At 41.3% G+C, this 14,323-nt stretch overlaps 1 protein-coding gene across 3 annotated transcripts in view; it reads right to left on the bottom strand.

The window, feature by feature from the left end:
- Positions 1 to 14,323, bottom strand: part of mast2 (microtubule associated serine/threonine kinase 2) — a 162,673-nt gene that overhangs the window by 121,822 nt on the left and 26,528 nt on the right. For 2 of the 3 annotated variants that reach the window (XM_029429144.1, XM_029429146.1), the window contains exons 2-3: positions 4,249 to 4,399; positions 3,465 to 3,658 (exon numbers count right to left, since the gene is read on the bottom strand). In XM_029429144.1, the coding sequence (XP_029285004.1) occupies positions 3,465 to 3,658; positions 4,249 to 4,399 (345 nt within the window). The remainder of the gene's footprint in view (positions 1 to 3,464; positions 3,659 to 4,248; positions 4,400 to 14,323) is intronic. The other variant, XM_029429145.1, reaches the window with a different exon arrangement.

The following is a 14,323-nucleotide window of genomic DNA, read 5'->3' as shown; positions in this document are numbered from 1 at the left end:
TTTCACATAATTCTTCCTTGTATAAATAATGCAGCATCCAAGTAAAAATGATATTATTATATTATTTTAAAGAGTAGAATACATTTAAAAAATGCAATAAAAACACATTTATGAATTTATTAATATTCTTTTTTGCCCTAAGTAATAAACTTCATGACTCATATTTTCCAAATTACTAAACTATTCCTTTAAGGTAAAAAACAAAACATGGTTTAAAGTAACTGGTGCGCTCTCTTGTCTCAGGACAGGAGGAGTGACAGTGGGTCTGCAGATAACAAGGTGAGAACTTTTATTTATTCACCTGAATGTGGTCGTGATCTGCTCGTTTCAAACTCGTGTGTGTCTGCAGAGTCTCACTGCGTTTAATGAAGTGCCTGAGCACGAGCTGCAACAATACAGCAGCACTCTCACTTTCATCTTCAGCCCTGTGTTTCTCTTCATGCAGGGTCTTTCATTTCTTCCCCCTCCAAAACAAATGCTAATAATATGCTAATCTAATTGTGTGTTTTTGCAAAAGTTTCACCTCTTCAGTGAATGAAGCTGCTCTGCCAAAGAAAGAGAAGTGAGCTCTCAAAGACACTCAGGGACAAAAAGGGTCTTTTTCAAATACTGTGCGAGTCCATATACTGTCCAGGTGCTGAGCATTCAGGGCAACACACACGCACACGCACACGCACACGCACACACACACACACACACACACCACCTGGTACTTGCAGTGGTAACCAGGCAACACTTGGTTGTTAGTCTGGGAACACACACACGTACACTTAAAGTGTGTCATAGAGAGGAAACAGGAGCGAACAGACCCTCGTCCATTAGTCAAGAGGTAAACACCATCTGGACGTCCACAAATGTTTTCCCCAACACACACACACACACACACACACACACTCTATAAACACCTTTCATTTCACTGAAACACACACACACACACACACACACCTTTCATTTCACTGAATCACACGCTAAGAACACACATCCATGGAATGAGACACCCTGAGGGAGGAAGTCTTCTGCCCATTAACGTCCTGGGTGGCAACACACACTTTTTTAATCCACAACAGAGGGGAAATAAATTGTGCAACACTAATCCTCTTCCTGGAGGCGCTTAAAGAGATTTTATAAGTGATGTCATGTCAACAAGGGCCAGGTGATATGTCAGTATTTACTGTTTAGCAACATGCTAATGCCGTCTACTGACTTATACACAGCGCTGAGTGTGATGATGAAGGTTATGATGGTTGTAGTTGGATTGTAATGTTTAAGTTCACTCGGGCTGCAACTAACGATTCTTTTCATTTTCGGTTAATCTGCCAATTAAATTCTAGATTAGCTGATTAATGGTTTGGTCTATAAAATGTCAGGACATAGTAGAAAATGTCCATCTCAGATTCTTAATGTCCAAGGTGATAATATTGTTGGGTTTCCGACTGACAAGTCAAGACATTTCGGTTTAATGTGGTATGAAACAGAGAAAAGCAGATAATCTCCGAATTTGAGAGATTTTCTGCCATTTTTGCATGAAAAATGACTTGAAAGTTGTAATGAGGAACTTTCATTTTGGAGGTCACTGTGGACAGAAGTGGTAGTGTTTCCGAACACCAGAGTCCCTTTAGAAAACTTCTCATTTAACTGCAGCGTGTCTGCCACGCTGAGTCCTGGGTCGGGTTCTCCCCTGCCTCCCTTCCCTACATTAAATTGTACAGGTGAGCCTAATAACGAGACCACTGAGTGTCGCCTGTATGCAGGATCAGAAAAGGGACTTCTGGTTATCGAAATATTGCTTCTCTCCATAAAGTCTAATCAATACTATCAACATGTAATAATCACAACCAAGAAAGCAGCGCAGGAATTTTATTGTAAACATGACAAATAGAAGACAATTAAGTTTAAAAAAGAGCAAAATAATGAGAAAAATAGATCCTATCGGAATCACTCTCATATGATAACTCAATATGACTCAGAGAAGAAAAGCAGAAGAGAAGCAGTGAGACGAGCCAGAGGGGCTCAGGTGTTTTTACTAAACCCTAATGCAAGTCAATTCAAACCATGAGATGGAGTTTTAAGCCAAGGAACATCCAAACTCTGACAGCCGTGACCCTGAAGAACCACACTGGACTGAAATAAGACGCTCACAAACTGCTGTTTACTAAGAATCTGAGTGAGAGAATGAAAACAGTGGAACAGTGTAGAGTCTGCCAAGAAAAAAAGAAAGCGTTACTAAACGTGCCCTTGAGAAATATAATAACCTGTGATTATTTGCTCAACTAGAATAACTCTGCGGATCACATTTTCCGTTTTAAATCAATGCAGCAATTTCCTGCTGGCTGCGTCGACCGATCTCTGAGAGCCACACAGAGAGGGAAGGAAAAGATAAACACGGAGTCATTTATAAGAGTCATTTTGGCTCAATTGATTTCTGTCCAACTAACTTTCACCATAAATGGACGTATTTAACCAGTCCGACCACAGAGACGTTGAAAAACATGTATTTTTGTTATCCCTGGATCAGTATTTACAGACTTTATGTGTCGAGAACTGCTAAACATGCGACTCATCTTTAGAGTGTATGAGCTGTACAGACTGGACAATGCCAACACACACACACACACACACACACACACACACACACACACACACACACACACACACTCACACTCACACACACAGTAACAGTTTTAAATGTTCAACATGTGAGTTAAATGATAACAGTGATAAAGGCACAAGTTGTTCTCATCACACTACAGAGTACACACAGTTGCCATGCAAATACAACATACTGTATGTGAGACAAAGCTGTGGGTGATGTTCTTCACATTAAACACTGACGCCATCTGCTGGTGGAAAGCAGTGTGTGTCCAAACAGGGTTGATAGTGACCAGAGTGCTGTTTTTATTCTCCTTCCCATTGTGAGAGGTATCTAACAGTTGTATTTATAATTTCTATTAACAAATCCTACAAGCAGCTACACACAGTGTATCTTAAGCACAGACACTTCTTAAATCTATATATGAAATATATACTACTATAAATACCTATTCAGACAAAACAAAAGGCAGAAAGAAAGAACCTTACACCTCTAGGTAATGAATACTTTAAAAAGTACATGTTTAGTCTTGTGTAAGTGGCCACATTCCTCTAGTAATCCCTTCCACAGCCAGCAGGGAGCAGAGAAGAGCTTGCACAGATAAAAACCAGACAGCTACCTGCACACACTGCAGAGCAGCATTCATCTAGACTCCAGCCACACCGGGTCAGCACTGCACTGCGCTGCATCTTGACCCATTACACTCACAAGCAAGTGAACACACACACACACACACACACATATACAGAAGAACACACGCAAACTGACATTTCTGGTCCATTTCTTCCTCTCAGCACTGAGTAAACAAGCATCTCTGTGGATGTGGAAGTGCGTGTGCGTGTGCGTGTGCGTGTGCGTGTGCGTGTGCACTGACCAGTCCGGTGAGTGACGGAGCCGAATGTCCCAAGCTTTGGCTCCTCATACGGACCAGGCTGTTCATCTCTCCTCCTCCTCCTGCAGACGCTCCCCCCGCGGGCCCGTGAACTCCAAAACCTCCAGAGGGCCCCTGCCAGGCCAGATGACTCACCCCGGTGTGCAGACTGCTGGACAGAGGCAGCAGCTGCTTACCTGTGAAGGGGAGGAGCGAAAGACAAAGACTCATCTCAAACCCAAACAACCTGCTTTTCAGTCACATTTGGAAAACACTTGTGCTTGTTCACACTGGACTGGAATCCCCTGTGGAGCTGTCTGTGTCTCACTAAAGTTTAGTGATTCATAATCTTAGATATTATTATTGGTCTCCACCCTGAATAACTGGATGAGACTCAAACTGGCTCAATCTCAGTTCACATTAATCATTCCCAATGCAGCTGTCAATTTAATAAACCCCAAAGACAAAAGAAACACAAATCAGTCCTTAATAAAAACCAGTCATACATTTCTGCGCTGCGGTTTCACATGGGATTAACATTATCACATGACCTCTGTTTGGCAGTTAATCTGTGGTGGATTGAGAACACGAGAGATCAGGAATCACAGGTCGACCTCAGGTAACTCTGACCCCGTGTGGGTGGAGCGTCAACACAACTGTGGATGTGATTTATGTGCTCACACTGGGGATCACGTTTACAGCTCAAACTGTAAAAGCTTTTTTTTAATTCCAACTGTCTTTCAGCACATCTGGATTTGAGAAATGTTTAATGATGATTATATGTTACCGGTCATGGCCATGCTGTTGCGTCGGGCCCAGCCTTCGTCCTGGCTCAGCTGTCGGTGCAGTTTGGACTTTGTGGCAGCGGTGGCTGCAGGCGACAGGTCAGGGTTACTCATCTTCCTGAAGAGGAGAGGAGGGGGAGCTGTAAACTCCTTCTGCAAAGATGAAGAGGATCCAGAGAGAGATTAGACTTTGTTTAGATATAATGTGTCAGCTCATATTTCAATCCGCTCATAATGTTTCACAAAGAATCCCTCATGAAGAAACGGATTGTTTTTCTGTACTCGGCTACGCTCGGAGATTCTGTCCGTGAAAAATACATTGAGTCAGTCTAACCACTTAAAACATTTGTATTTTCTTTGCAATTAAAATATAAAAGAAATAAAATAGGCCAACACATAACTCCTTCTTGCTATGGTCCAATTCTCATTATTTGTAAATATATATTTCCTACTTGTTACCTACACATTTGTGTATATTCTACTCTGGAATAAAGAAACTAAAAGAACTGAGCCCTGCTGAAACTATGAAATGAAATGTACTGCACATCCTAAACCTGGTTTCAAGTAAAGAAGAGAACAATTCCAGGACTTTTAGGAGACAGTGTGCGGTCCCTGAGAGAGAGCTGGCTGAGAGCCAAAACAAAGTCATAGAGCACAACGCTGACCACTGTCCGACACCACGTCTCCTTCAACACACAAACACACCTGTATTTGTCAGTACGCACCAGGAGCAGGTAGCAGCGTAAGAGGCGCTCAGCTCTGTCACTAACCGACACTTTCAGCCACCAAACAGCTGCAGAGCGAGCGGAGAGTCTGATGTATAATTCAGATAGTCAGTGGGATAAAGGAAAAGTTCCTCTGGACTTCCTCGATATCCCCACGCTCGCCTGAGAGACACTCCAGAGAAAATACTGTGGAGCGCACACACACACACACACACACACACACACACACACACACACACACACACACACACACACACACACACACACACACACACACACACACACACACACACACACACACACACACACACACACACACACACTCTCTCTCTCTCTCTCTGTGCGGTATTCTGGTTGGAAGATTTTGGAAACATCTGCTGTTACCATAGAAACAAGGCCCGCCTGGGCTCTTATCCTCCTCTCCCTCTGCTTGTGGACCAGCCCTTGACGAGACTTTTCCAGAAACATCTGGACGGCCCACGTCGACACACACTCAGCTCCCAGATGGCTGCACGTATGAAAGAGCTTTAGTGAAAGCTTCCGTTACTCTCCGCCAATAAAACCTGAACCAGCCGCTCCCCTTAAAATGACTAAAACACATTGATAAACACACACACACGAACACACACGCACACACACACACACACACACACACACACACACACACACACACACACACACAGTGTAATTATGGGAAACCAGTATCCGCTTGCTCAGGCTGGAGTGATCAGTGAACGTTAACATAGATTTGCTTCACCTTAACATATGAAACTAATGGACGTGTTGCTTCGTCATGTTCGCGCGGCTCCTCGTCTTAGTGAGTCAGAAGGACGCTGCCAGTTCAACCGTGGTCATCAGGTCAGTATTTAGTGAGGATGAACGGGGGCACTATGGATAAAATCCTCTATCATGCGTTATACTGTTATCTAAGGATCTTCAGTCTCACTTAAGACTCTTGATGGATGAAAGAGTCTGTTTATACTTTTATTACATTTATATAGAAATCATGTAAAAATCCAATATTGCCAGACTGACATAAGTCTTTCTCATTAATGTGCAACAGTGTCTGCAATGTTTTTACGACAAGCAACGTGGTCTCGTAAAAAATGACCTTCCCTCACAACGAAAGTGCTTTGTGAATTAGGTTTCAAAGGGAAAATGATTTTCTCTCTCTCGTATCATAAATACGTTTACAATCAAAGTCTGTGACAGGTCGTGCCCCGTGAGAAAGTCAAGGTTAACTTATTTGAATGTATGTCTGCAACTTAAATGACCTAACAACAAACTTATTTTAAGCCAAACCTTGATCTTTTACTAAACCTAACCAAGTAGTTTTGTTCTTTTAAAATTATAACCACGTCTTGAAAACTGCGATCATAATCCGGAAGAAAATAAGTTTCCCCTCGAAGCGTAATTGAGGATGCGGTTTAGCTGTATGGAAACTTAGTTTTGTGTGAGACAGTGTTGCAATAAGAGATATTAAAACAATATAAATACCTCAGTGTCTTAAGTCCCAGACAATACAATGTGTATTAATTACAGACACTGCTATATTTTCATACTATAGTCACAAAATACAACATCTACTTTACAGTCTCAAAGGTTTCCTAATTCAATATAAAATATGAAATGAAGCTATACAGAACACTTCCTAAAAAGGCCTTCCACAGAAGACAACTTAAAGGAAGTCTTCAGTTATAGATTAAATAACTTCGTATGACTAAAATCAATATTTTCCAATAACAATACATAACAATATGGCGAATGTGTGCCAAATCACTTATAAGATAATAAGAATTGTTGAAAGAAGTCAAATAAAACTCTATACAGTAGGTTTACAACAAAAGGTGTTGAATTACAGTCTTAAGATACTTTTTGTTTGATCAGTTCTAGCTAAAGGGGATTGTTTAGATGAAGAGTTGTCGGCCATGACTGCAGTCTGGATAAACATTAAACCTCCAACAGACACACTCCAGGTAAACAACGGCTGCATCCCTGAATTTAAGACGACGCCACCTTGTCTCTGGTCCCCATGCTGTCGTCTCAATTAAAGAGAAGGACTTTCTACCCGTCCAACATAAGTCTGATTGATGTGTGCTATTGCAATGTTGTTGATTGACAGCTTCATTTGCTGTGCAGCTGATGTTGGTATGTCTCTGTGGGAAGGAGTGCTGCAGCACGCTGAATCCATTGTCACAGTCTGCTCATCTGCTGCTGCTCTGTATATAACCAGCAGGGGGCAGACAGACAGTCATCTGTGTGTGATCACAAGTGATCTGCTGATCTGAGCCTCTTGTTCATAATGAACATTTAAATATATGTGTGTGTGTGTGTGTGTGTGTGTGTGTGTGTGTGTGTGTGTGTGTGTGTGTGTGTGTGTGTGTGTGTGTGTGTGTGTGTGTGTGTGTGTGTGTGTGTGTGTGTGTGTGTGTGTGTGTGCGTGTTGGGCTGTGTTGTATCCCCGCTGTCACTGCACAGACACAAACAGTCACCTTTACAAAATGTCTGCTATCAACACACACTGCAAAAATAGTGACCTTGTGAAGTAAACACTTATTTGATTCACATGCAAACCTCTTCAGGTCTATAAGCGGCTGATGACAAACGTATATATCAACAGTCGTGTGCGTTCAGTAGTCATTAGTGCAGCAGGTAAACTCCACAGAGCTGATATGGTTACTGTTTGCGAGGGTGTGTGTTTTATTTACACTGCAGTGAAACGTGCTCGGGATGTCCAGGCCAATCCACAGAATTGGCACCAATTAAGGTCATTTGTAATGCATTGGTATCGGCTGTATAAGGCCTGATCCTTTCCCTTGTAACCCCCGGTGCTACACATACACCAGCTCCTTTGAAACACTGACACAGTTTTGTAAAAAAATACAGTGAATCCTAATTGTATCAATAAAACGACTTACAGCGTGTGTCAACTAGTAAAGTGACCAGAGACAAAAGTGTCCTCCTTTACTCGCAGCAGTATTGCTTGATGAGCTGCTGCCTAAGTGCATTAGCTGCTAATTGATCAGGCCTTGCCCTCTTTAGAGACTGTGACCATCAATCTTTGCATTGCAGCACAGCATTAGGCGTGCTCGTACTAACAATTATTTTCATCATCAAGTAATGTTATCAAGTGTCTTGATAGATTGCAGCTCTACACAGCAGCGACAGCTCTTTTTTAAAACAATGGCTCCTTGATGTCAGACTTCTCTTCAGCTTCTCAGCATTAGCTGCTGAGTCACTGCAGTGGCTACTTTGCTGGCAGGATTTATCAGCTGTAGCTAATTAACATTAACTTTGTGAGTTTGGTGAAAATTCCATCTCTAACTTTTTAATGTTTCCCGCAGACTCATAAAAATGAGAATTCTGCAAAAGGACAAATAACAAGTAACTGCAGTCTCATAATCCTGCATGACTGACTGCTCTTTTCACACCCTGTGTAGTGTAGCACTATAGTACTAAAGTAACGTACTAACGACACACCACCTGACCCCTGAACACACCCTGCTGGGGTACTGTATGTCCAGGGGACAATATTTGTTTAAGACAGAATATGTCAAAATACCATTCTGGATTAAATATTGTGGTACTGCAGAGACGTCCTACACATCGTATTCTACAGACATAATAAAATAATCTTTGTTTGGTACAGATCCTCGCAAAAAAACATACTGGTACCATGATCATTTAAAAAATGAAAAGAATCACAATTTATATATATTTTTCAAATTGTCCAGCCCTACTGCACTTGTAAAGTGCATAAAAAATCCTTTAGTGACATGGCTAAGTGATTAACAACAGGACAAACAAAATGACGACACACCGTCTTCCTCAACATCAAAGCTGTTGATTAACCTCTTACAGTGTGGGAGAATTTACCCGAAAATACCTACAAACGACATACTTAAAGTAAATTGAAAGCTGCTCTTCAACCATTTGCACCAGCTGCATGATTTTGGTCTCATTCAAAAGATAACTCTCTTATAGTCCTTGCAAACCATTGAAGAATCACTCCAAGTGCTTCTGGCACTGAGTAATAGTGGTCTGAATATACTGCATTTGAAGAAAATACACTTTGCCTGAATGTTTTTGTTGAAAATGATGCATGAAGATGGGTATAGCTGCTGGTGGTGAGCTGGAATAGCACCAAGTGTTACCAAGTTCAGGTTCAAATGTTAGACAAAAGGGACAAAAACTTAACTTATTAGACAGGTATTTCTAAGAGTAACACCAGGCGTTCACAAGCTGTGCATTTGGAGATATGATAATATTTATTGATAAAAAGGCCATAAATAACTATTATATACCCAATTATCCCCGTCAGTAGTAATGACACAAAGTAAGTGAAGTATAAAAAAAAAAGATTGTAATATTTTTGTGTTTATTTTGTATTTTGTAATTAATAAATACAATTATGAAAAAAGAATAACATTTGTAAAAATAAAACCATGGTTGTCACATGTCTAAATGTTTAGCAGTTCATTGGTTACAGGATACGTGAGCCGCCGGGAGACTGCTGGCTCCGTCTGTAAACAAAAGAAGAGGGCTGGCACTTCCTTATCAAGTTGACACTCATTGGCTCTTGATGGATGTAGATAATGCATGGAAGCTCCGATTGGCTCAAATTAAGTGTCAATCAAGTTCGGCATCCCATTAGCAAATATCAAAATAGCAGCTAATAGCTTGCAAACTGCAGTTTTTACCGATTATCATCGCGAAAATAAACACATTGATCAGCTGATTTCAAAGACTGCAACAGCTGTTCATGGGCTTTTATCAAGGTGATGATGTTCAAGATGGATATATGTTTTACTGGAAACGATCGTTTGGACCTCTTCAAGGACACAGGAGCGTTTTTTTTGGATTATTACTGATTACAGGATTATGATGAGACTTCATAGGTGAGTTAGCTCAAAGTTATGGGTTTGACTGAGTTTGCTTGCTTGTGTGAGATGCCTACTGTACTTGCTGTTGTGATTGTGAACTCAAAACAGTTTTGCTCACTAAATAGACGAGACTCTAAGCTTTCGAACGATATGTGGCATTGCGTAACAACTCATCATGGCAGACTGTAAACAACACAGGGCAAGATACAACCTCTCTGAAAATGCAAAACTGTCACATGACGGCACCAGATTGGTCTTTAATTAAGAAAATTAATCAGATTTCTGTTTGCCTCTTTGAAAACGGTGATTATTTGTGACTGAGGCTTTAAAAGAGGAAGACAAAGAATAGTTCAGTGGTAAAAAAAAAAAAGAGAGAAACATCTGAGGCACTGGAGAGAAACAAAAATGTAGTGCTCAACAGGGAATAATAGCAAATCAGTTTGTGATCCAACTTCCCTTTAGTACAAAATGGCATCAGGCTACATCAGCTCTCACAAAGGGATTTGTTACTGAGTTATTTGATAGTGCCAAACTGCCAAAACATGTGATCAATGGACAGAAAGTCGTGTAAACACACAACACTGAGAGGGAAGTAAAACCAGGATTTCTTAATCTTCTTCTCCTTTCCTCTGTTCTCTCTCCGCCTCACCCACTCTCCCAGCTTCTCTCCGGACTCGTCTTACTGCTGCATCACATTTGGGACGTCATTCATCTCTTGTCATGTCCCTTGGAGAGCAGCGCCAGAATTTATATGTAACATGTGCATCTACAATCTATCACATCTGTCACCTCACCGGGCTGAAAGCAAGCTCCCAGCTGAGGTTCTCCCTCACAAAGACACACGGAGAATGCAAAGATGATACAGTTAATGGTTTGGTGCATCACAGGATGATAAGATAATGAATTCTCCCACCCGCCGTACGGACACACGGGCAGTGGACAGACAGTTATGCTCGTCAGCAGTGCAGCTCACACAGTCTCACAATTTCCCTGCAGCTCAGGCCCACACAACAAAATAAAAATGGGCTCAATCAATCTTGTGTATTGTTTTCCTGGCAGCAAAAGAGGCCGGACGATCCAAAACGTGATAGAAAAACTCTCTTGGCTCCAGAGTGAGTTGACTTGATTCAATGAGCTGGCGGCTAAGAAAGTGCTGCAAAATTACCCAAATGGCTTGCGAGTGAATTTTAATGCAACGGATGCGAATGCACAGCACAGGGAGATAGATGGGTGGACATTACACAGCAAAGTGCACCGTGTGGAATGAAGGATTAAACAGTCCCTCTGCTGGTTTTGTTGCTGGTTTAGGGAGGAAACGTCCATAAGGGTGGTTGTTGTTGGTGTGTGTGTGTGTGTGTGTGTTGCCTCAGCAGCAGAACAGAGCACAGTGGAAAGCACATTTCAACATTCAGCACTTTTTTTGTTGCATTTTCTCTTTAGTTTGTTTCAGTGGAAGAATATTGTCAGCTGTCGTTTCCACCAGAGGAACCGGTTTCCTGTAAACATGCCACAATATGATTGATGTATGCCTTAGTAGGAGTAAGTACCTGGAAGTATCTGGTCTTCACTGTGTCAAAGCTTATGATCAACTTTGATCTTATTTCTGTAGGTTTGGTTAGAGTTAAGGTTTTCTGTGAGTTACAAACACATTGTTCTCAAAGAGGAAATGTTTTAAGATCTTGGAACAGTCAGTCTGACAAATACATAACTTAGGCCAATAGTACAATTATGTCCAAAACACAAGGTTTTCCTTTGGAAGGAAGGATTATTACTGACATTTCAGGTGTTGTTACTAGTCGATAAGTTATTTTTTTATGCTTTTGTCACGCTGAATTAAGAAACTTATGAGCACATAGCTGGTGAACACAACATTTAAAATGGTGCTTTTGCATAGTAAAAAATAAATCAACTAAATGATTAATCGTATGAGTGTTAGTCGACTAAGAGTTTCTTTAGTCAAGGACGGTCGTAGTGCTCACCTACATATAAAGTGATTTAGATAATAATAAATATAACCGGCTTGTTTACAACCTGCCTGATCCTCTGACTGCTTGTGTGTCTTGACCTTTTTTTAACAACAAATCACCTATACGTTATATTACTGCTGAGGTTCAACATGTTGTCTGAGACTGAGTAGCCAGAGTTCCTACTTTCCAGACAGCCAATGGTTTCCTCTAACTTCAGTAAGAAGGTCCAACTGTAGAGACTGTTCTTAATATAAGTAAAGCACAGTAAACAAATACTTTATTTCTTCGGTCATTACCGTCACATGGCAGTGCAGTTGCAAGCAGGGATTGTTATTAAATGAGTAAACAGCTGTACAGTGACCTTTTTAACATAACAAGCAGCCAAATTCATATTATCCTTTGTTGTCCAGTGTTTGTCCTTTAGGTTTAATTTCCCATCACTGCAGATCATAAGTGATCTCTTTATTCCCCGGGGAGGATCGTATCGGGGCTCTATACAAAGACCATAAGTATGTGTCAAATGTAATTTGCACTTTGGTGACACCAGCTTCTCCGCTGTGAATCATCGTCATTTGTTCCTTCAGGCCCCTTTAGCTGTGTCTGACAGTGTCAGCAGACTAAAGGTACATTGTCGTGTTATTTTCCAATAAGAAAAGGGTACCAGCTGTTCTTCCCTGCATCATGTCTGCACAGGGTACCCCCATTGAAAACACCTACAAATACTTAGGCATCACTATTGATGACAACCTCACACCATATTGACAATCTTTTAAAGAAACTGAAATTAAAACTTTTTTAGAAACAAGGCCTGCTTCTCCACCAGTGCTAGAAAACGGCTTTTAGAGGCCACATTTTTGCAGCTCTTGGACTATGGGGATGTTTGCTGTCAGTACACCGAGGAGCACACAGCACATTCACAGTACAGCCTGTACCTTCTGCTTCACCAATCCACCGCTGAACCTGAAGCAAAGAGCTCAACCTAAATGAATCAGCTGTCAGCGCAGACACAACCTGAATACTCATTAAACTAAACTAATTTTGACACATTCGCTTTACTAAAAATCCAGCCTGAAACAGAAACATTGTGATTCAAATCGGGAACTCTCTGATGGAAGAATAAGTTGCTGGTATGAGATGCAACAAAGGTCCAAAAGGTGGAATAGAACACGGGACATTGCGGTTATACAGCATGTGCTAGAACCACTCAGGTACAGAGGCGCTCCAACAATATTGACAATTGATTAATTAAGTCATTAATCAGGTCAAAAATGCTCAACATTCAGTGATTCCAGCTAATCTGATGTCATCTGGCCGGACAAATATTGCGGTGTTGTAAATCACCGTTTTGCTACAAACACTTGAACCCAATTCAAGACATCACCTTGGGAAAACTGGAGCATTATATACCATATTCGAACATTTCATGGGCCAAATGATTAACCAATTGCTAAAAAAAAAATATCAAGCTAAACACTCTGGGCATTGTTTGAACATTTTCAATAGTTTGACATTCATCCAAAGAAGCCGAAGTTCTCAAATGTCAAGCAGCTGTAAAGGAACTTTGCCTACAAAAACTTCATATCAGGAACTATTTAATCAAAGAATCAAATGTAAGCTTTCAACACTTAGACAGATTTCAATACTCAAAAACATGTGGACGTTTTGATACCCAGCACTAGACACAAATGATTGAGGGAAGGTGCTCTGCAGAATGAAGACACTGACCGACACAAGTCTGAACCCAGCTGGTTTTGAAGTTGAGTGTGTGTTGCTGTCGCTGTTGGAGGTGAACAGGTTAACAGTATGCCTCGTGTTGTCGGGTGAACTGAGAGAATTCAGTCAGTTACATCATGAGATTAATCCCATGCGTGTGTGTCTGAGCAGGATTACATTGCATCATCTCTGCTTCCTGCCTGTCAGCGGGGGTACGGGCTGCAGTGCTGCGTCACAGCTCAGTGTCCGAGTTTGTGTGTGTGAATATAAGGCTGATAATCAGAGCCAATACATGATGTGTTCCAGATGTTTTTGAGCTGGAACAAGGTACTCGGGAAAAATAAAGGGAGTGGAAACTATGAAAAATGTTAGAAAGCAAAGTACTCTGACAGATGGATGCGAATGATGGAGGGAGATGAAGGGAATGTAGGGAGGAGCGTGAAGCGAGCCAGGACAAATGCTGCCTATCCTCAGCTGTGGTTCAGAGAAAACAAAAGCGGAAAAAACAATCCCCACATACCACGGGTGAGAATAAAATGATTTAATGAGCTTAAATACCACAATCAAAAGATTTATGTGTGGTAAAAATGTAATTCAGGTCCTGACATGAAAGAACTGTGAGGAATGTTATTGTGATTTTTGCGTTTCCATAAAACAACCAAATTCGAGTCCATCTAAAAGCAGGGGTTCTCAACGGGGTCGGTAGCGCCCCCCAGAGGGCGTTTAGAGAATGTCAGGGGGCACTGGAAGCAATATTTTTGAAAGGGGGGCGTTTATGTGTTTTTGCGG

This window comes from Cottoperca gobio, chromosome 4, assembly GCF_900634415.1.
Source record: "Cottoperca gobio chromosome 4, fCotGob3.1, whole genome shotgun sequence".
NCBI classification, from domain to species: Eukaryota; Metazoa; Chordata; class Actinopteri; order Perciformes; family Bovichtidae; genus Cottoperca; species Cottoperca gobio.
Note: the sequence above shows the minus strand (reverse complement) of the source record. Positions and strands in the feature narration are given on the sequence as shown.